Source organism: Candoia aspera, chromosome 6, assembly GCF_035149785.1.
Source record: "Candoia aspera isolate rCanAsp1 chromosome 6, rCanAsp1.hap2, whole genome shotgun sequence".
NCBI lineage: Eukaryota > Metazoa > Chordata > Lepidosauria > Squamata > Boidae > Candoia > Candoia aspera.
The window spans coordinates 12,770,424-12,793,423 of NC_086158.1; the positions used below are offsets into that span (position 1 = coordinate 12,770,424).

General features: G+C 40.7%; 1 protein-coding gene across 2 annotated transcripts in view; it reads right to left on the bottom strand.

Annotated features, from left to right (window-relative positions):
- Positions 1-23,000, bottom strand: part of NAALADL2 (N-acetylated alpha-linked acidic dipeptidase like 2) — a 443,576-nt gene that overhangs the window by 192,881 nt on the left and 227,695 nt on the right. The window contains exons 6-8 of one of the 2 annotated variants that reach the window (XM_063306434.1): positions 12,026-12,118; positions 11,250-11,455; positions 785-913 (exon numbers count right to left, since the gene is read on the bottom strand). In XM_063306434.1, the coding sequence (XP_063162504.1) occupies positions 785-913; positions 11,250-11,455; positions 12,026-12,118 (428 nt within the window). Of the gene's footprint in view, positions 1-784; positions 914-11,249; positions 11,456-12,025; positions 12,122-23,000 lie in introns of both variants that reach the window. The other variant, XM_063306433.1, reaches the window with a different exon arrangement.

A 23,000-nucleotide genomic window follows, 5' to 3' on the forward strand; every position in this document is an offset into this window, starting at 1 on the left:
CTATGGACAGTACTAGAGTAAATAATCTGAACTTCTATAAGGCAATTTACTATGTTGGTACAGGCATTCTTACTAAAGTGTCCTCTTCCTCCCTATAAGCTCTGTGAGAAATTTAGGAGAAATTTGTCCTACTGTATTTGTTATGTTCCAAATAGCAAGTTTTTCTATCATTCCCAACAAACAACAGAATTTGGTATAGATGATTGTTTCTTCTATTAATGTCGTTCAGAAGGAACCTTTTCTACAGCAATCTCACATGGTTCCCACATTATTATCTTGCAGCTGCTGCTACTGAAGCCTTTCTCCATTGTGTTCTGGAAGCAAAATGGTGGATGGATCCATCAAAACTGATAGTGCCATCTTTTCCACTTCTCATCAGTATTACACAGTAATACTGCTGGAAGAATTTTTTTGCCTCCTTTATCTTTTTTATGCAAATGTATGTACCCTAAATCGTCCTCTTATTAGTGTTGTTCCTTTCTTAAAGTTTAACAGTTCCAGATTTCAGAAGTGAGTTTTCCTTTTCTGTTTTCTCTAAGAAATATTATCTTGAGGATCTGATACCCCGTTATTTAATATCATGGTATATTAAATTTACCCTGGTATTTGTATTTGCCTTAGTATTCCATAAGCATTTCAGAGGTTAAATATTTAACTTATGAAATATTTATCAGTTTCAGCCATTGAAACTTTTGGAAATGTCCAAAAAAATTATAGAATGCCAATTACATTTGAATCCTCCTATCAAACCTACATTAGAAACATCATATAAGAAGTCACTCACCTTTGTAATCTCAGTTGCTAGTTGCTGAACCGAAGGAGATGCTGTGGAGTATAAAATTCCTTTGCCTCTTATTGGATCATGGAGACTCACATATGCCACTGCATTCCTCTGGAGAACTTTCCTGAGATCCTAAAACACAAACATGATTAATAAGCCAGTTCCTAATTAAGACCTGCATTCTTGTTGTAGTCCTTTGAAATGGAGAGAAGGGGGAACCCAAGTCATGTTTTTCCACGAACTTCAATTCCCCAAGTAATATTTAATTCAATTTTCATAGAATATCATTTTAGGAACTTGAAAGGAAGTCTTTATTTAATTTCTCTCTTGTGGGGTTATAATTCCATTTCTCAAATGAACAAAATGAAAAATGAGGCTGGAAGGAATTAAGAATGACTCTTAGTCTCTCTCTAAGCAGAGAATCAAAACATTACATCCTCTGAAAGAATAGAAAGAATGTTTTGTTTTTGAATAAAAAAATGCTTCTTTTCCGCATCAAACTTCAAATGTAAGAATTAGCAGACAAAGTGCTTGATGTTTCTAACCAGGCACCCATATTGTAGATGTGAGTGGCATCATTTCTCCAATGTTGTCATTTGATTATGTTTTTGAAAGCAAAGGCAGATTTCAATTATTTCCCATTGCCTACCCAGTAATGAACTGTTTGTTCCATGAAGAGGCTCTTTGCATTGTGCAAAAAAGGGTATAACATGATTATGTTTGATGCCAGGATGAGTTGAAGTGGAACTAAAGACATTTTGCTCTCAGGCAGTTGTAAGAATCCTTTTGATACCTGGTCACAACAGTACCCTCTCTCCATATTTTTCACAGCTTATTGTAAACCCATGATTCAGTTACAAGAATAAGGCTTTGGCAATGTTTCCACTTTGCTTACACTCAGGCCCAAAAATATCTGCACACCTTCCATGTAACTTCAATTTCAGAGCAGTCCAGCTTTATTGTATGTGGTTGTCTGTGAAATCCTACCATTAGAATTTGCAAGCGAAGCAGAAACAGCATCTTTGGTGCTAACAGTGGATATTATTAATTTATAAAGTATCTACTTAGAAAAAGCAATCCCTGCCAGTAGGGCCAATGGAAAGAAAAGTGTCCAGTTCCACTTTAGTTGCAAATTTTCTTTGAATCCCTATGAAAATTTGTACCTGTTTTTCTCCCTAAGGTACAGTTTCTTTACACACTTTACCTTATGTCTTAATATGTAAATGTGTGTCTGTGTGTGTGTGCCAAGCAAGTTTTTAAATTTTTGTCTACCATGTTCACAAATCAACCCGTTTTACTTTTCATTTTGTTTTAGAATTCCACAAACTTGGTAAAGGGGCCCAAGCCGAACTACATCTGTAGTTTATTTTCCATATTATGGAAAAAGAATATATCTATATATTATCTCTTTATTTCCCTCCGCAACCATTTTGCCTTGCTTTTTTTTTTAATGGGATTTTTAAATTCTGTTTTTATTCTTTTTAAACTCTTTTTTACTCTGCTTTTATCTTTGTTTTATATTTAATTTTTATTATTTTGATAAAGAGCTTTGGGATTTTTAAAATGAGAAACAGAATATGCTTTTGAATTAAAAAAACCTAATGCATAGAATCAAAAGCAGTGTGGCTAAAGTACTAGCTTCTCCTGTGGAAAGATAAGATATATAGATGATTGATTGATTGATTGATTGATTGATGCAGAACTTGTGCCAATCAGGACTTTCCTATCAGAGTATGTTATGAGTGTCGCATCATAACAGCAAGAGAGGCTAAGAAAGGAAATCTGTATCTTCTTTCAGTGTGTAAACTCTGAACCGAGGCTGTGATCCTAAACATATTTTCTGAGTAAGTGCCTGAGTCAATTATTATTATTTTTTTATGACCTTACTTAAACTAAGTCACTACACTGCTGCTTTAGAGAGGCAGAGTATAATATTGTTCGAAGTATATATGCCAATACATACATATTAAAATTAGTAATATTAAGGCTAAGCATGATTGCCGCCTTTGGTATGTTACTTGATTAAGCTAGCTAGGAGTCTTTTTTTTTTTTTTAACCTGTTCAGTTGTGTCCCTGCAGTTCTCTTGGCAAGGTTTTTCAGAAGTGGTTTGTCATTGCCTCCTTCCTAGGGCTGAGAGAAAGTGACTGGCCCAAGGTCACCCAGCTGGCTTCATGCCCAAGACTGGACTAGAACTCATGGTCTCCCAGTTTCTAGCCTGATGCCTTAACCACTACACCAAACTGCTGGCTGTAGCTAGCATTTATAAATTAAAAATTATATACTGAAACATATTGACTCAAAGCTGCCAGATTGAACAAATAAATGTCCATTACAGCTGAATTGCTTGGTTTCTTTAGAAAAGACATTAAACATGTACTTTTATTCTGCTTACAGTATCCCTATATTCCAATCCAACAGACAGGTACATATCTAACTTGAGTTTTATCATTGTTCATCCACTTTTTCTCTCCTGGAAGCTTTATTGTTTGATCTGACCAACAGGCATGTACCAATTAACCACCTAACTCGATTGTCCTTTTTGCTTATTTATCCAGTTCCCCCTGGTCAGTGATTGACTGACAAACTGTCTCATTAACCATTCTTCTATTCTCAGTAGATTCCAAGATGCATCTAGAAAATTATTTCCATTTACTAAATTCAACATTCAGTTGACACAACCTAGTGTCTGTTTGCTGTTAAAGAACATTTTAATTGACTACAAATTAGAGGAGGAGGCTCTAAAAAGTACTTATGATTAATCACCTGCATTGATGTAGACTAATTGCCGTAGATGGTCAGTTTCCATCTACATGTCTTTTAATATCTTATTCACTTTTTTGGGTGGTGCTAATTGTCACTTGCCACTGAGTAAATTGATGGGTTCAGAAAACTGCCTACACTGTTTTACTCAGCGATGTAAACATCTCAGTTTTACTATTTGAAGTAACATTTCCTGTCCCAAAATATTTACCTAAGAGATTTGTGTTTGTTTGCGTGTTCTGAAGAGCATCAGTTTCCCACTGAGGATCTGGAGACTAGAAATCTAATTTCCATTTGTCAGTGATAAAAGATATTCCACCAAAGTCCAGGGGGCATTCATTTTCTTTTTAACACCTAGGATCACTTCTGGAACTTTAAATAGGAGGAGTGGAATTGCTGGTGGCTAACAGAAACAAGGTGACCATGTCCATTTGCCTTAATTCTATTATCATGTATCTGAAAAGGATCATTTCATCAGATGACACCTTTACTCAAATGCTCACCTCATAATAACATGATTCAATATGTGTTGATTTCGTTTATTTCCTGATTAATTGAAAATAGGTAAAGGTAAAGGTTTCCCTTGACGTAAAGTCCAGCTGTATCCGACTCTAGGGGGCGGTGCTCATCTCCGTTTCTAAGCCTTAGAGCCGACGTTGTCCGTAGACACTTCCGGGTCATGTGGCCAGCATGATGACACGGAACGCCGTTACCTTCCCGCCGAAGCGGTACCTATTGATCTACTCACATTTGCATGTTTTCGAACTGCTAGGTGAGCAGGAGCTGGGACGAGCAACGGGAGCTCACCCTGCTGCGCGGTTTCGAACCGCCGACCTTCCGATCGGCAGCTCAGCGGTTTAACCCGCAGCGCCACCGCGTCCCTAATTGAAAATACATGGACACATATACACAAACATTAGCTAAAGATTAGGAATGCTTTCACTATTAATGTCTCAACATTTGTTAAGTAAGTACTTTATTTATAAAGCATCACCACCACCACCACCATAAGCAGAACCATGATAGGGTTACAAAAATTGTCTATTGAAATTTATGTAGAAAATCCAAATGTATTGTTTGCAAAAAAACAAAACCAAACCTGGAATTACATGCCTGAAAACTTGTTGCAAAATAAGGAAATCAACATTTTGTGGGATTTCAGAATTCAAGCTAATAGGCACTTAGAATATAACACACCAGGCATTACTGTTATAGAAAAGAAGAAGGTGAGGTTCACTGATGTGGCAATACTGGAGACAGTTGAATTGATGAAAAACAACTGTGCTTTGCAAATTGAGGTCAAAAGATTCTGGAGGAAAAAAAATAATTGTCATGCAGATCACAACTGAAGCTTTTGGTGCCATACCAAAGAGATTAAACAAATATTTAGAAAAAATTAACTTACTGGACTTGACACCATTAATTTTGCAAAAGGTGACCCTACTTATAACAGCTTACATTTTTCAATGATACTACCATGACTCTTAGATTCTTGTCTAAGACTCAAATCATTGGAGTCATCACCTGTAATGATTGCCCTAGCCCAAATACTCAGACTCACAAGAGGCTGCTTTATGAAATCTGATTTATTAAGGAACTAAAGGCAAATACAGAGAAAGCTGAGAATGAGCAAAAGCGCGCCAAATACAAACTTAAACCCTTGGTGCAAACGTATCCCGCCTCCCTCGTAACAGCCCCGCCCGGCACAGGTGCTAGCAATCGTCAGAGTTGCTAGCCTGGGAAAGTAACCTTGAGCGCAGTAGATAATGTAAATACATTCCAAAGCAAAGCCAAAAGATAACTACTCCCATCCTCCCGAGAAAGATGAAACACGCAACCAGTTAATGACATGCGAAACGTTACGATGTATCAAAGACATTGAAACGGCGAACATGACATACCGCCCCCCTAAAAATACTCCTAGGGACCGGGCTTATTGGGATAAGCAGAGTGGAAACGGGCAACCAGGACAGGGGAAGCCACATCTGGTGCAGCGACCCACTCCGGATGAGGGAAATGTTTCCAACGAACTAAGTATTGCAAAGTATTGCGAAGGCGTCTAGAGTCCAAAATTTCTTTAACTTCAAAGTGTTGCTGACCGTCAATCATGATGGGGGTTGGAGGTGGAGGTTGGCGATGCCAGCGGTCAGAAGGAATAGTCGGTTTGAGTAAACTGCAATGAAAAACAGGGTGTAAGCGTTTGAGGTTATGAGGCAAGTCAAGTTTAAAAGTCACAGGATTAATTTGAGCGGTAATTGGGAAAGGACCCACAAATTTAGGAGCCAATTTCTTGGAAGGTTGTGAGGACTTGATGAACTTGGTGGAGAGGTAAACCGAGTCCCCTACTTGAAATGCCGGCTGAGGGGCCCGCTTCCGATCAGCGTACTGTTTATAATCCAATTGTGCATCAGCTAGTGCCTTTTGAATCATTGGCCAGGAGTCTGCCAGTTGCGTTGCCCAATTATCCGGAGTGGCCGATCCGCCTGTAGGTTGCGGTAGATCAGGGATAGGGACAAAGTCTCTGCCTTGGGCCACACGAAATGGGGTTTGGCCAGTGCTTTGATGCACTGCATTGTTGTATGCTACTTCAGCAAAAGGGAGGAGGTCTACCCAGTTGTCCTGCTGGTAATTCACAAAAGCTCGGAGGTATTGCTCCAGAGTAGAATTTAAAGCCTCTGTGGCCCCGTCCGTTTGGGGATGCCAAGCCGTGGACAGGGCTTGCTTCGTGCCTAACAATTTAAGGAACGCCCGCCAAAATTGTGAGGTAAATTGTGTGCCCCTGTCCGAAATCAAGCGTGAGGGACATCCGTGTAGCCTGTACACGTGTACAAGAAATAGGCGGGCCAACTGACGTGCCGACGGAATGGACACGCAAGGGATGAAGTGAGCTTGTTTTGAGAAATAGTCTTTGACCACCCAAATGACTGTTTTGCGTTGACTGGGTGGTAGCTCAACAATAAAGTCCATGGAGATTTCATCCCAGGGGCAAGAAGGGGCAGCCACCGGCTGCAGCAGTCCCTGGGGCTTGCCCACCTTGCGTTTAGACATGGCACAAACAGTGCAGGAGTCAATGTAGTCTTTAACATCCTTACGTAATGTGGGCCACCAAAACTGTCTCCGAACCAGGTGCAGGGTTTTTACAAACCCGAAGTGACCTGCCAGTTTGTCATCGTGTGAACGTAGTAACACGTCTTTTCTGAGGCTTTCAGGGACATAGAGGCGATTAGATTTCCAAGCGAAGCCTCGGTCAAAAGTAACATTGTTTTTATTCGCAAGCAACCAAGTATCCGTTTTCAGTTCTTTTAGAAACTTTTGTTGCAACTGGGAAGGAATTGACAAAGCGTTCGGCTGGGCGGCGTCCGCAGTGGGTGGCTGCTGCGCGCGTGTTTGGCTACGCGTCACAGCCTGCATACCCAATTGGGGCGCTGTCCACAGGGTGCTGACCACTTCTGGCGCTGCCCCGGAGTCCTGAGGTTGCCTGGACAACGCATCAGCCAAGAAATTCCTTTTCCCCGGAATAAATTTCAACTGAAAATTGAATCGATTGAAAAATTGAGCCCACCGAACCTGTTTGGGGCTCAGTTTTCGAGGGGTACTAAGAGCCTCTAAGTTTTTGTGATCAGTCCATACTTCAAAGGGATGATTCGCCCCCTCCAACAGATGCCGCCAGGCTTCTAATGCGGCTTTTACTGCAAATGCCTCCTTTTCCCATACATGCCAACGTCTCTCAGTCTCGGAGAACTTGCGGGACAAGTAGGCACATGGCTTGAGGCACCCTGTCCCGTCGTGTTGCATCAACAATGCCCCAATGGAATAATCGGAGGCATCCGCCTGCACCACAAAAGGTTTTGAGGGATCAGGATGTTGTAAAATGGGCTCTTTGACAAAAGCTGCTTTTAGCCGCTCAAACGCCGTTTGACAAGCAGGCGTCCAGCGCAACAGCGCCCCTGGATTCTTTACTCTCCGAGTATCTCCCACACCCTTGGTTCGAAGCAGTTCGGTGAGTGGCAAGGCAATTTCAGCGAACCCCCTTATGAATAATCTGTAGTAGTTGCTGAACCCCAGGAAACTTTGAAGTTGCCTGCGGGTGCGGGGACTTTCCCAGTCCATGATAGCCTGCACCTTGACAGGGTCCATTTCTATGCCTTTATCTGAAATTCTATACCCCAAGTAGTCAATTTGGGTCTGGTGAAATGCACATTTAGACAGTTTGGCATACAATTCTGCTGATCTGAGTTTACTCAGTACTCTTTTGACCAGAGCCACATGCTCTTCCATGGTTTCAGTATAAATCAATACATCATCCAAATACACCAATACCCCTTTAAACAGATGTTCATGCAGTACTTCATTGATCAATTGCATAAATACCCCAGGGGCCCCAGCCAACCCAAAAGGTAACACTTTATACTGGAAGGCTCCCAACGGGCAATTGAATGCAGTTTTCCACTCATCCCCCTCCTTGATTCGTACACGATAGTATGCTTCTCTTAAATCAAGTTTAGAGAAGATCTTTCCCTTAGCCAGATGTGACAACATGTCTTTGATCAATGGCAAGGGATATTTGTTGGAAATTGAGACGGCATTTAATCCGCGGAAATTGGTACAAAGTCTCAATGTCCCATCCTTTTTTGGGCGAAAGAGAACCGGCGCCCCCACCGGTGAATTTGCCGGCTCGATGAATCCGCGCGCCAAATTTTTGTCCACAAAGTCTCTCAACAAAGTCAACTCCTTTTGTGTCATGGAATAAATCTTTGGCTTGGGCAATTGGGTGTTGGGAAGCAGTTCGATGGCACAGTCCGTCTTTCTATGGGGAGGCAACTGGTCGGCTTCCTTTTCGCCGAACACATCAGCAAACATCCTGTAATCTGCCGGCAAGCCTTCCAGAGGAGGGGCCGGGCAATGCGGAGTCGCAGCTGCCGCCACCCCCACCATCTCCTCTGGGGCACCCTTCCCCTCAGTCGCTTGGTAGAACCCATCCCTAAACGTGATAGTCCGGTAAACCCAGTTGATTTGGGGGTTTTGCTGCACCAACCAGGGCACCCCCAACACCACCAAGGGACCCCCTACTGGAGCCACGATGAAGGACAAACCTTCCCGATGGCTGCCCAGCTGCAAGGCTACCGGCCCTGTGAAATGGGTGACCGGTTTGCCCCCTGCCATGGACCCATCCAGCTGTGTAAAGGCGATGGGTCGCTGTAAAGGGAAAGTAGGTAGCTCCAAAGCCGCTACCACGTCGTGGTGCATTAGACACCGGGAACACCCCGAATCAATCATGGCCCATACTTCTACAGTCTTGGTTTGGGAGCCCAACTTCAATTTCACCGTGAGAATGCGGTAACTACCACTCACCGATGAAGGCTCGCGCCCTTCTTCCACCACCTGCCCTGCGGCGCCCCTTAAAGCAGGTGGCTGGCGTTTCCCGCCGGCTGCAGGATTTTGGGCTCACCCTCCTCCTCGTAGAACATCGCATCGTCTCCCACGGTTTCAGCCACCGCAGCTTTCTGCTTCCTCGGCAGGGCAGGGGACTTCGTCGGCGGCTTGCCGAGCCATTCCTCTCCCTTTGCCTTCAGGCACGCCGCCACTCGATGCCCCTCTTTACCACATCTTAGGCACAGGCCTTTCGCATACCGCTTCTCTCGCTCCTCGTCCCAGGGTCGTTGTCCTGGTTTTCCCCCGGTGCTCGATGGGCGGCTGGGCTTCACCTCCCGCCCCGATTTGGCGGTCTTTCGATGGGCGAAGATCTCATGGGCATGTTCAGCCCTCCCCGCCAGCAGGATCCATTCGTACAGCGTATATGGGTCGTCCCTCCCCAAGGACCAGCGCAGCACCTCTGTATTCAGGCCATCCTTGAATAGCTCGATAATGGTGGCTTGGGACCAGTCATCCACCTTCCCAGCCAGCGCTTTAAACTCCAAAGCATAATCCACCACGGATCTGAACCCCTGCTTAAGTTCCTTCAGGGCTCGCTTTGCCCTCTCTTTCACCAAAGGATCCTCAAAGTGTTGTTTCAATGCCCAGAGGAACTCATCGAATTTTTCCAGTTCAGGCGCTTCCGACTGGCACATCTGGACATACCAGTCTGCCGCCTTCCCCTTCAGTTTGGTGGCAATGGTGATGATCTTTGCCTTTTCCGACTGGAAAAGCGACCCCCATTCCTCCATGTAGGCTTTAGCATTCGTCAGGAAAAATGAGAGTTTGGTCGGGTCCCCATCAAACTTGACCGGGAAGTCTCTCATCCCGCCTCCCGCCGGGCTGCGCCCCGCCGCCAGTGCTGCAGGGGTTTGTGCTTCCCTGGCTCACGGCGGCGCGGGGCCCCGGGGCGGTCGCCCTGGCGATGCCGCGATTTCCATCTGGACCGACTGGTCCCCTTCGCGCCTCCGCACCGGCCGTCGCTGCTCCGGGGACTGCACATGGGACGAAGGGGTTGAATACTGTTGGCTTGATTCTTCCCGGACTTCCCGCAACGAGGTCACATCTAAGCTCAGCTGTTTCAGTATAGCTTCTAACGAGTCCATTTTTGACTCCAGCACTCGGATCCGATCCGGGGTGGGGGAGCCCTCCGTTGGCTGCACCTGCACCACGTTGGGGGATAATGGGTATCTCTGCCTCCAGGATGGGCCCCCCGCCACCGTGGCATCCCCTTGGGTCTCATCCCAGGTGACCAGCTCGCCCGGAGAATTTACGGTAGTCTCCGGGGCGGTTTTCAGACCCTCGGCTTCACCCTCCGACTCGGAGCTCGCCTCTTCTAGGATGGCGGACAGCTCCCCCCCCTGGGACGGTCGGTCGGGCCGCCTCACGGTCGAGTCCGGTTCCCCTTCTTCCATCATCACGATGTCGGGTTCTGTCATCGCTGGCGCTCTCACTCACAGGGTTAGACAACTTGTCTTTTCCTGGACAGGGGCCAGCGGAGTTAGGATCTTAGATTCTCAGCTTTATGTAATGATTGCCCTAGCCCAAATACTCAGACTCACAAGAGGCTGCTTTATGAAATCTGATTTATTAAGGAACTAAAGGCAAATACAGAGAAAGCTGAGAATGAGCAAAAGCACGCCAAATACAAACTTAAACCCTTGGTGCAAACGTATCCCGCCTCCCTCGTAACAGCCCCGCCCGGCACAGGTGCTAGCAATCGTCAGAGTTGCTAGCCTGGGAAAGTAACCTTGAGCGCAGTAGATAATGTAAATACATTCCAAAGCAAAGCCAAAAGATAACTACTCCCATCCTCCCGAGAAAGATGAAACACGCAACCAGTTAATGACATGCGAAACGTTACGATGTATCAAAGACATTGAAATGGCGAACATGACATCACCCAGTTAATTAGATTTAGACAATAGACATAATGGCAATTGACAAAAGCTGCACATCTGGGGAGCCTTTGAGTATCATGGGCCCCTCTTTTTCTTCAACTATACCACTGCTTACTCATTCATCCTTCTGGATACAATCACTGAGCATGTAAAGCAAGTGGGAGAGGCAACTCAGACTTAGTTTTCAGTTTGGTCATTGACTGTAGGTTTAGAGAACATCTCTGAGAAGGAAGAAAAGAACATGCTCAGAGAATAACTTTTAGCAAGAGGAGGCCAGGAAGATCCAAAGGACAAAGGACTTAGCAAATACTCAAAAGTTCTAATCCTTGGTATTGGATCTATTGGCAACTCCAGATCCCCTTGGGTTAAGAAAGAAACCCGTAAATATTCTTACCTCTGCCCATTCATAGGAACCAATCTTGCCAAACATGGTTCCTCCCCATGAGCAGAAAATGATGGTCCGCTGAGGCCTCCAGCCTTTCTTCACCTTCCTCATCAAGTCTTGAATAAGTGCAGTCATCACTGCTGTGCCATGAGCCCACTGCTCACTACTGTAACCATGCAAACTGCTGTGGTGGCTGCCAACTATGACATATCTATCTGAAAAACATGCACCAGCAAATGCTTTTACTAATTAAGCAGCACAAGCAACAGTCCTTCCAAATATTGATTGTATGGGTAAGCGTTCCCATTCTTGCCAGCTGTGTCACAGCTGTTGTTTGCCATAGTAGTCAGCGGGGTTCAAAAGTTGTTTTTATCTGAAAGCGATCTCAACATATTTGCTAACAACATAGTTGATAATGCAGAATGAACTTATCTGAACGGACATAGGGCTGAGCAGTTATTGCAACCAACTAAAATGGATCTAAACTGGCTTAAGTGATTAGATTTCTCTTGCATGGTTTTCAGCAATTCAGTAATTACTATATTTCTGGAAGTAACGCAGATATCTGGGCTCACCATACATAAAATCATTTGAAACAACCAGTGATCACAGTCTCTCACTTTCTGTTTGCTAAAGGTCTGGAGTAAAAGGTAGTTTCCTTTAAGCTAAATGTGACTTCTACAAGAGACTTACTCAGTCCAGAATAAGTTGTGTAACTGTGTTCTTGTTCACTCCGGCAAGTGACTTGCAGAAGTTAGCACCCAGAGAAATAAAGATAAACCTACCAGGAACTGTAGCTCCTTTTAAATACCCAACAACATTGGATATTGTTTTGTATGTTGGCTGAGTCTGAACATTCAAAGTCAGAATTTTCCTTTCTGCTAAGAGAAAAAGAAAAAAAGATTTTTGATCCAACTTCAAAGTCTTCAGAAACCTATACACAACTTTATTTGTCTACCCAAAGATACCTCCTGAATTTCCAAAACTCACAAGGATTTTGTTCAATTTTTATTATTTTATTTTCTTTGAAAAATTGATCTACTTTTAATCACCTAAAGTAAGTCATAATAAAATACATCTATATTAACAAACACCTAAGAAAAGAAGAGAATGGGAATGTATTCCTTTATTTAATGAATTTCTGATTTACCACACAATTCAGTGACTAGTCATCATAACTGTACAAAGGGTGCAATACTCTGAAAATGGAAACAGTGTGAAAGGGTATGAAAAAGATAAAATGCACATGTTACAACAAAGCCCTATTAACTCAAGGAATATAATTCATCACTGATGAATGAACAACACCTTTTCATTAAGTAGACCTCGTCGTAAACAGTCAATCCCACATGCTTAAGTTAGCGAATGGAGCAGTTCTACCATTCTGGCACAAATACATTCAATACCAACAATTATTTCTGCTTTATCTGTAGTTATAAAACATATTACTAATCAGACTGAAGCAATATCTCCTTATTACACTGTTGGAGGGGCTCAAAATATATCCATTTATCCAGGCCATTTAGTGTTTTAATCATTTAATCTAATGATTGATGATTTCTTGTTTTAATGATATCATTATATTATGATTGCCTTATTACATTTTTATAAGCTTCCTAGAGCCATAAGAGGATTGGATAGCATACACATTTTAAACAAACAAAAATGAATGAATGAATGAATTTACAAATGAATAAATGTCAAGAGGAGAGACCTAACCAAACTACTATATAATTCTATAGAAAATAATATTGAATACATTCTTGTGCTGGTATAGCTAAAAAGAATTCATTATATATTTGTAAGAAATACAACTCTGTCCACAAGAATCAAAATTTAAATTTCAAGTTAGATGAGCCAATTGTACTTTGAACATTAATGGAAGCTCTTTAGGTTTTAGAATAGGGTTGGATAATCTGAATAGTGGTTGCACCTTGATGTTTCTTTCAGTTTCTTTGCCCTCAACAGTGATTGGCAATTTCATGAGAATGTCTAGGGCCGGACGGTTGCCCATTTTTAGAACTCAGAGGAGTTTTAAGGGGAAAAATGGGTTAATTAACTTCAGCATTGATTTGTGCCCTGATTTTTGTATAAAGTTAACCAAAACATGCAAAAGAATCACAATGTTAAAAAATGGTTATTTTGCTTGAGGTGTTCTGGCAGACAAAAATTGGGTCTGGGCAGTTTGTGGGTTATTTTTTTTATTGTATATGTTTTTTTTATCTAAAATGTATCTTTTAGTGTGTTTTAGCGTAAACCACCTGGAGTCCTGGAGCTATTGGGCAATTTAAATTTTTTATTTTATTTTTTAAAAAATGGGTTGCCAAAGGCAGAGCCGCAACTAGGGTCTGTGTCACCTGGGGCAAACATGGATTCCGCGCCCATTTTGGCACCCACCCGCGCTCATTTTGGAGCCCCACCAGCATGGCGCCCGGGGCACATGCTCCAGTTGCACCCCCCTAGTTGTGGACCTGGCCAAAGGTGTCCCAGAAAGCCACAATCATGAAATATAGACCAAATTAGGAAACTTAAGCGTCTGTGTAAAAAACCGTGCCTATTACCTCTCTTGTACCTACGTTCTGTTATCATTTCTGTTTACTCCTCAAAGCTTCAGAGATGCTTTTAAAAAGAAAAAGATAGAGGACAAGTGCATGGAGTCCCTACAGTTAGGGCCAGTGTGGTGCAAAGGAAATAGAAATGGATGTGGCTAATTGGACAAAGACTCATGCTTACCGAAACTTGCTTCTGGATTGGGCAGCTAAATAGGGATGAGTCCAAGCAGAAGATAAGGGGGAGGGGGAATAAGTGGGTCAAACAGAGCAAAGATGTCAGCCAGCAAAATTAAAAGAAACAGAAGGGTTGATAGCTACAAAAGCAAACTCTGAAAGGGAGGCAATTGTAGAGATGGTAGCTGAAAGTTAGCTACTCTACATATTCTTGGTTAGCTAAAATTTCCCCTGCCCATATTTTCTTGATCTGCTAGGGTTGCTTTGACTCTTGAACATTACCTTCATGGAACCATTGCGATCTGAAGTTAAACCAGTGTTTCCAGTAACATTCTGAATTTGGTTTTATTACTAAGACTGGAATGGTTGCTCCACCTAAAAGCATGATAAGAGGCAAATAAAAGGGATCTGGGATAAGAGCTTTAAACTGATGGTGGAAATAGCTGTATATCAACTATTGTCCTATTTTCCATTTCTGCATGCCCCTTCCAGCTGGAGGTCAGCATGCCAGGCCTACTGAGCATCCACCGTTTAGCTCATTTCAGGTGTCTTCCCTCCCCCTTAATGCATTCTTCCCAGGGCTCTTTCTGAACTTCTGTAAAACTTTAGTACCATTTCATTTACGTACCTAAGCAATGCCACTCATAGCCTCAACATCAGAAATAATGATAATCACATCATTAAGCCAAAAGGATACTCTGTGGGAACATCATTTCATCTTTAGTCTCAGGGACAATTATCCCTCTCATTGTTCCTTTCCCCAATCATTTTATTTCTTGGTTTCATCCAACAAACATGCAGGAATGGTTAATTGGGGAATAAATTGCAACAAGGAAAATAACCTGTCTCTTTGTCTTTGTCAAAAAACCTTTCAAGTTCATGTTCCTAGCATCTGACTAATGAGTTTGTTTTAAATACTAATTAAATCTCCTCTCTCCCTCCCTCCCTCCATCTTCCCTCCCTCCTAGGCTAAGAAAACAAATGGCCTTATTACAGTCTGAAAGAGAAGCAACAGCAAATAGACTTTTGTCCTTTTTCTCAGCAAAATGTTACTAATAATACAACTTGATGCCAACCATAGTATCATCACAAGAATGGCAATAACTTTAGCAGATTTTTTACCTATTCAGCACCACCCTTGTTTGGACTGGAGGGGCAAGGCAGTAATAATCAATCTGAAGTTCAAGATTATACATCCTTGGATAGATGTTTATGGAAGAGATGCCTTTGGCTTTTGCATCTTTGACGGTAGCTTTGCCTTTTTAACCTGAGCAGGTTTCTTGTTGTGTGATATTTATTTATTTTATTTTTATCCCACCTTAATTATTTTTTATAAATAACTCAAGGTGGCGAACATACCTAATTCTCCTTCCTCCTCCTATTTTCCCCACAACAGCAACCCTGTGAGGTGGGTTGGGCTGAGAGAGAGTGAGTGGCCCAAGGTCACCAGCTGGCTTTCATGCCTAAGGCGGGACTAGAACTCACAGACTCCTGGTTTCTAGCCCAGCATCTTAACCAGTAGACCAAACTGGCATGTGCTGTACAAAGAATTCAAGATTTCAAATTTTTATTTTGGTCATAGACCGGCCTAGCTACCAAGACTAAATACAACATGGTATCATAAACAGGGAATAGAATAGTGGGTAGAGCTAAAGGGGCAAAGACTGCAATGGATACAGATAATAACAGAGTGAGAAAAGAAGGAAAGAGCAGAAGCCAAAGATAGAGAAGGCAGATCAGAAAGAACAATAAGCTGGGACAGAACCAAGGAAACAGGAATCCAGGATTCCATTAAGAGAGTTGAAGAGAAATTCATCTCATTCATATTTTTATGTACAAGGAAAATTGCAGAAGGTATTTTGTAGACCAAAAACAAAAAACAAAAAAACCCAAAAATCTTAAATTGATACATATTACAGTTTCAGCTTTGATTTAATCTGGACTTCCAGATCAGTTTGGAAAATCAATCTGTTCCATTTCAGGCTTTCAACGAAAGTACAGTTGAGCACAGGCAAATCAGTTCAAAACTAGGGTTAGAGTCCATGACTCTGTCTCCATCCTTCTGCTTGAATACCTTCTCTCTCACAGCATCCTGGTAGCTGGTTCCATTGTCACTTCACTTTTATTGCTAGATGTTTCTCCAGACATGCAACTGATGGTTTTGCCTGTATAATTCATCTAGCCTCCTGGTTCATCTGTCCTCCCTTCATGGATTTGAAAAATTCTATCATGCTATCCCTCAGTTTAATATTCTATTCTCCAGGCTAAACCATAATTCTCAATATCTTCACATAGGATTGTTTTCTCTATTTCTGATGAAGTCCATTGATCTCTTCTGTCCTCACTTGAGCTTGTCAACATGCTTCTTAGTGTGGTATCCAAACCTGCATAAATGTGCAAGGTGCATCCTTCTCTTCAGTAAGTTCTATTTACATAACAACATATTGTTCTTTGGCACTTCTTTGGCCTTGTGTGAAAATGCTATGTATATAGTATAATGAAAGATGCCCAGTATTTGCTGAAGTTTGATAAAAAAGCAGAGCTAATAGTAAACCTTTGGGTAGCAATGTATGAAGAGTGTACGCAGATATTCCAAAAGGGCATTATGTCAAGTTTACCTGCAAAACCATAATATGGTTGATTTATACTGAATGTTTTTCTACATTTCTGTTCCATATCACTGATTTCTGGTGGCTGGAAAATCAGTGATGTCACAAAAGGGCTGTAAAAAAGTAGGGAATACATTTCAATACAGTACAATACGCTGTTAAATACATCAACAGTCTGCCTTCTGTAATGACTAGTCCTAGTCCCTCCTTAGATGGGCAATAGTGGAAGAGGCTGCTCCTCACCAGCAACCAGATCAGGTAATAAAACACAAAGGCATATTGTACAGTGACATGACTTCATTTAAAAGCTCAGTATGCCTAACAAAGACTCAAACAGCTCTCAGTGGAGTATGGAGAAGAAGTAAAGTTTAATTTTCCTTAAATAGATCTGACAGCCAATCTCACTTTCCAACATTAGACATCTGATGAAAGTCCTGATAACTTTACCTCTTTCTACTGTATGCTCCAGGAACTGACAGGGAAACTTTAAATTAATGCAGCTTGAAATGTTCTCTTTATCTAAGCCATAAAGCTACTTCACAATAAAAGGACCAAAAGAAATCATTGCTGGTGTTAATAATTCTAGTTTAGCTCCATGTTTTGGGGAGGCTTTAACTTCAGAACCACAAAACTTTATATAACTAAAACATGCAATCTGTGTTCCCTTGCCACTGTTGAACTCAAGACTATGCATGGATATGATGTCATATGAATAACATAAACTACACAAAGACAGCATGATTAAAAAATTCACAATGGTGACAGTTTAATATACTGATACTTCATGAAAATATTGCATATATGCGTAAGATCACGTCTGTTGCTGGGTTTAATATTACAGCTGATAAAAAAAAACAGTTTGCACTGTATATTTAACCCAAAGATCAGCACATGGATTTTTTTCTTCCTGCCCAGACAGTAACTGGCAGTTGACTTCTATCTTTTAGGATGGGGAAGAGAGTAGAGCTAGAGAAAGCCATAACACAGAGAACACTGTATTGTTAATGACAACGTGGTCCTTCATGTGAATGATGATGTTCTTAGCAAAACACCAGGAGCAAACCTGTAGCTGTGACTGTTTCAAGAGATTCAGGAGATTCCTGGGGGAATCTTTTATAAATAATGTCTAGATTATTCCCAGGGAGCCTCAATGTAAAGATTTATCTGCTTAGTGTTCTTGCTGTGCTCATTGAGAATGCAGTCTATTGTACTGCCAAGCCCCCAAACTAATAAGCTAGCTTGGGAAGAGGAGATACTGAAAAACTCAAAAGTGTTTGGATGGATAAACATTTAAGTAGAACATTGTTAAGATTGTGACCAGGCATCCATAAATGTACAACGTGCCAGGATTATGATTTTGAATTTTCTCCCTGCCTTTCCACAATTCGGGACAGTGGAAGTGCCATCAAGCTGAATTTCAAGTGAGAAATCCAAAGTTCAACTTAGCAGCAAGTGAGCCTTTTCAGCCCACCTAACACATTCTGAGATGAAATCAAACATATTAATGATTAATGAGTCTAAAATTACTTAATTGCACTTCTGCAGAAAAAAAAATATACATGTATTCTTAATAGACTTTGCTCTCCCTTTTGAAGCTCAGGCTCTGTGGGCTACAAAGGTTTTCTAAAGAACTGGATACCTAATTTTATATATTCAGACACTATGAACTTATGGTTCTGAAAAGCATTGCTTCATCCATGCTAAATTGGTCTTGAAACTAAGAATAAAACCTCTGTTTAGCTGATGAACTTGGGGGAAGGTGTATATGTTATTCTCAACTCTCTGGTAAATATGAATGTCATAAGCAAATTTAAAATATGGACTTCCGGTGGGAATATGGCAGACTGAGCAGCTGTGCCTATGAGCTCCATGGGCAGAACCGGCATCGTGACAGTTTTTTCAGGCACAGACTGGTTTCTCCTGTAGTCCAGAGCATTTTTCTGGATTAAGGAAAACACTTGGAATTGACTTATTCATCCTTTGGATGGCAAGTGGCAGCCAGGAGATCATGGACAGTGTGCACAATCAATGGGTAAGACTTCGTGGGGAGGCTGGGATTTCACCATTTCTGAGCCACAGTGCAGCCCTTAAAGGGACATTAAGTCCAGCCACCCCATTTCTAAAGCACCCAATCTACTTTTTTTAAAAAAAGTTTTTATACCCTAAGAGAGGCTTTCTACAGTAAGAAGAAGCAGTCTCTCTTGGTGCTTATCATTATTCCTGGATTAAATTTTTAAGTTTTGGCTTGTTTTCTCAAAGACTATGGAGAACTGAGAATAAATAATTGCCTCCCTGTTATTATTTATGTATGGAATTTGAAGGATTTAATATTTTCCTACATGTTGAATTTGCTGTTTTGAATCTCTAGCTCTCTGTTCACTTTCCCTGGGAGCTGCTTGCTAGCACAAGTAGCTTTCTCCTGGTTCAATTTCACTCAGAAGTTTTTTATTAATTTATTAACTCCTATCTCCATGAGTCAAGTATCTAGGGGGCACCATAATATACTGCCTGAAACATGGACAATTTCAAGGAGGTTCTTTCAGAGTTCTGTTGTGAGCTTAAGCAGACCTTCAAAGAGATTTTTTCAGATTGTTGTCAGGCTATTCTGCAGAATATTTGGGACATTGGGGAAGGTATTATTTCTAAAGTGTGTCATCTGGCTGAAGATGTTATGGAAGAAGATGAAGATTTTGACAAGGATGTAGAACTTTCCACTGACAGTGAGACTGAAGTAATGCCAGATGAAGACTACATTTTGGTGCTGAACGGGTTAAAATGACAGTCTGAGCTGCAAATTACAAGGAGAGTCATTTTTCTGAGGAAATGTTATGGGAGAGAACAGAATCTGCTTTGTGGGAGGTGTTTTGTTTTTGTTTTTTTGTTTTTTTCTGAGAAGTTTGAGTTTTTAAGGGCAGCAGTTGGGCTGTTCGATTTTTGCAAGAAAAATGCCTTGGGTGTAATAGGGAGATTTGTAAATGTCTTAGTATATTTTGAAGTGGGGTAAAAATTTAAGTATGTATAATTGTATTGATAGTGTTGTTGTTTATTCGTTTAGTCACTTCCGACTCTTCGTGACTTCATGGACCAGCCCATGCCAGAGCTTCCTGTCGGTCGTCCAGCTCCCCCAGCTCCCCCAGGGACGAGTCCGTCACCTCTAGAATATCATCCATCCATCTTGCCCTTGGTCGGCCCCTCTTCCTTTTGCCCTCCACTCTTCCTAGCATCAGCATCTTCTCCAGGGTGTCCTGTCTTCTCATTGTGTGGCCAAAGTATTTCAGTTTTGCCTTTAATATCATTCCCTCAAGTGAGCAGTCTGGCTTTATTTCCTGGAGGATGGACTGGTTGGATCTTCTTGCAGTCCAAGGCACTCTCAGAATTTTCCTCCAACACCACAGTTCAAAAGCATCGATCTTCCTTCGCTCAGCCTTCCTTATTGATAGTGAGGTTATTACAATTTCATTTCTCTTTAATGATTTGGATTAAGATTTACTGGACTTTTTTAAGGCTTGTTTGAGTTGTAAGATTTATAAAGTATCTATAAGGTATAATAATAATCACTTGGTTTTTAGGTTTAATAGGGTTAAGATTATTGTAGTATTATTAATTATAAAAGTAGACAATTTATATGTTTTTATAATTTGATTTTTATTATAGTGGACAGAAATATATAGAATAGTGGTGAGAAGGAAATAACTAAAATACATTTATTTTATTTTATTTATTTATCAGATTTTTATCACTGCCCATCTCCCCCACATGGGGGACCTTGGGTGGTTCACAGTAAAAACAATTTAAAATTCAATAAAATTATAAATAATACTAATATTCCAATAAATATAAAATACAATAAAATCCAAATAAGGGCAGATCAGTTCAGCCCATAAGGGATAAGGCTGGTCCCTGCAGGGCTAGGAACTAACCATAATAATATATTATTATGTTGTTTTATGGGGGAGGGAGGTTGATATATATACATACACATGCATGTGTATGTATATATATACATACACATACATACATACATACACACACACACACACACATACATACATACATATATATACATACATATACATACATACATATACACATGCATACATACATACATACACACACACATACACACATACATACATACATACACATATACATATATAATCTTTTATATATATAAGGGGAAGGAGCAATTGCATTAGTGATTTGTATATGTGGTAATGGAAGGATTTATAGAAATAATGTGATCTTGGTTTGATATAGAGTAAGGGATTGATTATGGAAATTGCTGTATGTTCTTGGTAAAAGTCAGAAGTCACCTCTTTATGTAATCTACAAAATTCTTTTTTCTTGTGTTTACACTCTTTTAGGTTTTTTTTTCTTTTCTTTGTGTAGTTTTTTGTTCTTGCTGTTGAATGTCGGAAGTCACTTCTTTATGTAATCTTCAAATTTCTTTTTCTTGTGTTTCACACTTTTTTAGTTTTTCTTTTTCTTTTTTTTTTTAGTTTCTTTTTCTTTTGTGTAGTTTTTATCTTTGTTTCAAACTTAATAAATTCTTTTTTAAAAATAAGAAAATTTAAAAATACTGCCCCCTACTACACCTCTTACTAACACTGAGGAATAACTAAAACTAGTAAAATTTAAAGGGGTCCAATACTCTTCAAAATGCACAAACCTTTTCAATTAAAATTACTAGTTTTTTTTTTTCCTTGTGTCTTTTCATTTCAGAAATTGATTCCCTCCACATTTCAGCTCAACTCTTTAAAAAGTAGAGAATACAAGGTTATTAATTTATCCTTACAAATGTGTTTTTAACATGTGCTGTTTAAAAAGGACATTCTCTGTACAGCCGGCCAACAAGGCAGGAAAATATTTCTTACCACATCATTAATACAGTGCATTTATTTCTGCAAAATTAATTCTTGCTTCGTAATGTATCAAATAGATTATGAAGACAGTTAACTGCAAATCAATGGCTGCAGACAGAATGCTGAATATACTGTAAACTTTCTTATAGAGTGCTTTCTTCAGCATAGTTTATGGGAAAGAGAGAAGCTCTTATAACAGACATGATCTTTTGTCTCTTTTTTCATGATTCCTCAGATGTTATTTGCTTGCTTTAATGAAGTCTTTCCTCCCCACCTCCAAATATATTTTGATTGATTAAAAAGAAATCAATGCTCAGAAACAAAGTATGTTGTCCCATGTAAACATAGAAAACAGACTTCATTCCCTTTGGACCATTCCAAATGGAACAGAATCCTTAAAAATACAGCAAAGCCTTCCCGTTTGTTGGGGAAATGATTTCTGGAATAATGGTATCCGAGAAAATGAATATGTGCTGACATTTTGCTAGCCATGCTGGTTGCTTCCTTGGAGCAGATCTGCAACCAGACCAGGCAGTAGGTGTCACATCCTTAGTAGTTGTGAAAATCTAGACTAACAATTAAACCCACTGTTTGCTTTCATAGAGGTCAACAATTGTGAAAAAGGGATTGTAAGACAAAAGACCCCAAATCATAAAGAGACACAGTAGTTTAGCAAAATGCTCTTGTTGGGTCAAGTCAGCTGTGAGAACACTTTAAGTATAAGAGTTTTACTGATTGTATGACAGTGGTGACAAATTTGCTAGGAGAACATGCCACTAACTCTGTCAATGAACACTTTTATGAAGATCAAAACACAAAATTCAGTCTTCAAATTCTCCTTCAACAGAAATTTCATACTAGCTAAAAAGTAAAGTCTCTTTCAAGTCAAGCTCAGCTCTTGGTACATGAGCAGACATGCACATGTAATTTTCTTGGCAACAGTATGGAAGTGATTCATTATTGCTTTCTTTCAGGATGGTTTGTTGACTCCCAATTTTGGGCCTTTCTGATGGTTTCCCATCCAAACACTGACCAGGTATGATCCTCCTTAGATTTTTGGCTCAATCGGGACTTCCAGTGGGGACATGGCTGACTGAACAGCTGTGTCCACAAGCTCCACAGTCAGAACTGACAGCAGCATTTTTTTCTCTGGGGTGCAGGCAGGTTTTTTCCCAAAGCCCAGAGCATTTTCATGGACAATGAAAACACTCAGAATCATCCCATCTGTCCTCTGGAATGGCGATTGGCAGCCTAAGAATCGCAAACAGCATTCACACCAATCAGGTAAGAGTTGCCGGGAGGCTGGGATGTCATCATTTCCAAGCCACGCTGTAGCCTTAAGGGACACTAGGTCAAGCCACCCCATTTTTAAATCATCCTGTATGTATGTATGTATGTTATGTACCCTAAGAGAGACTTTCTACAGCAAGGAGAAACAATCTCTCTTGGTGCTTGTCGTTATTTCTGGGATTAATTTTCAAAAATCTTTTTAAGCTTTGGCTTGTTTTCCCATTTGGATATTGAAGAGGATTGAAAATAAATAATTTTCTCCCTGCTATTATT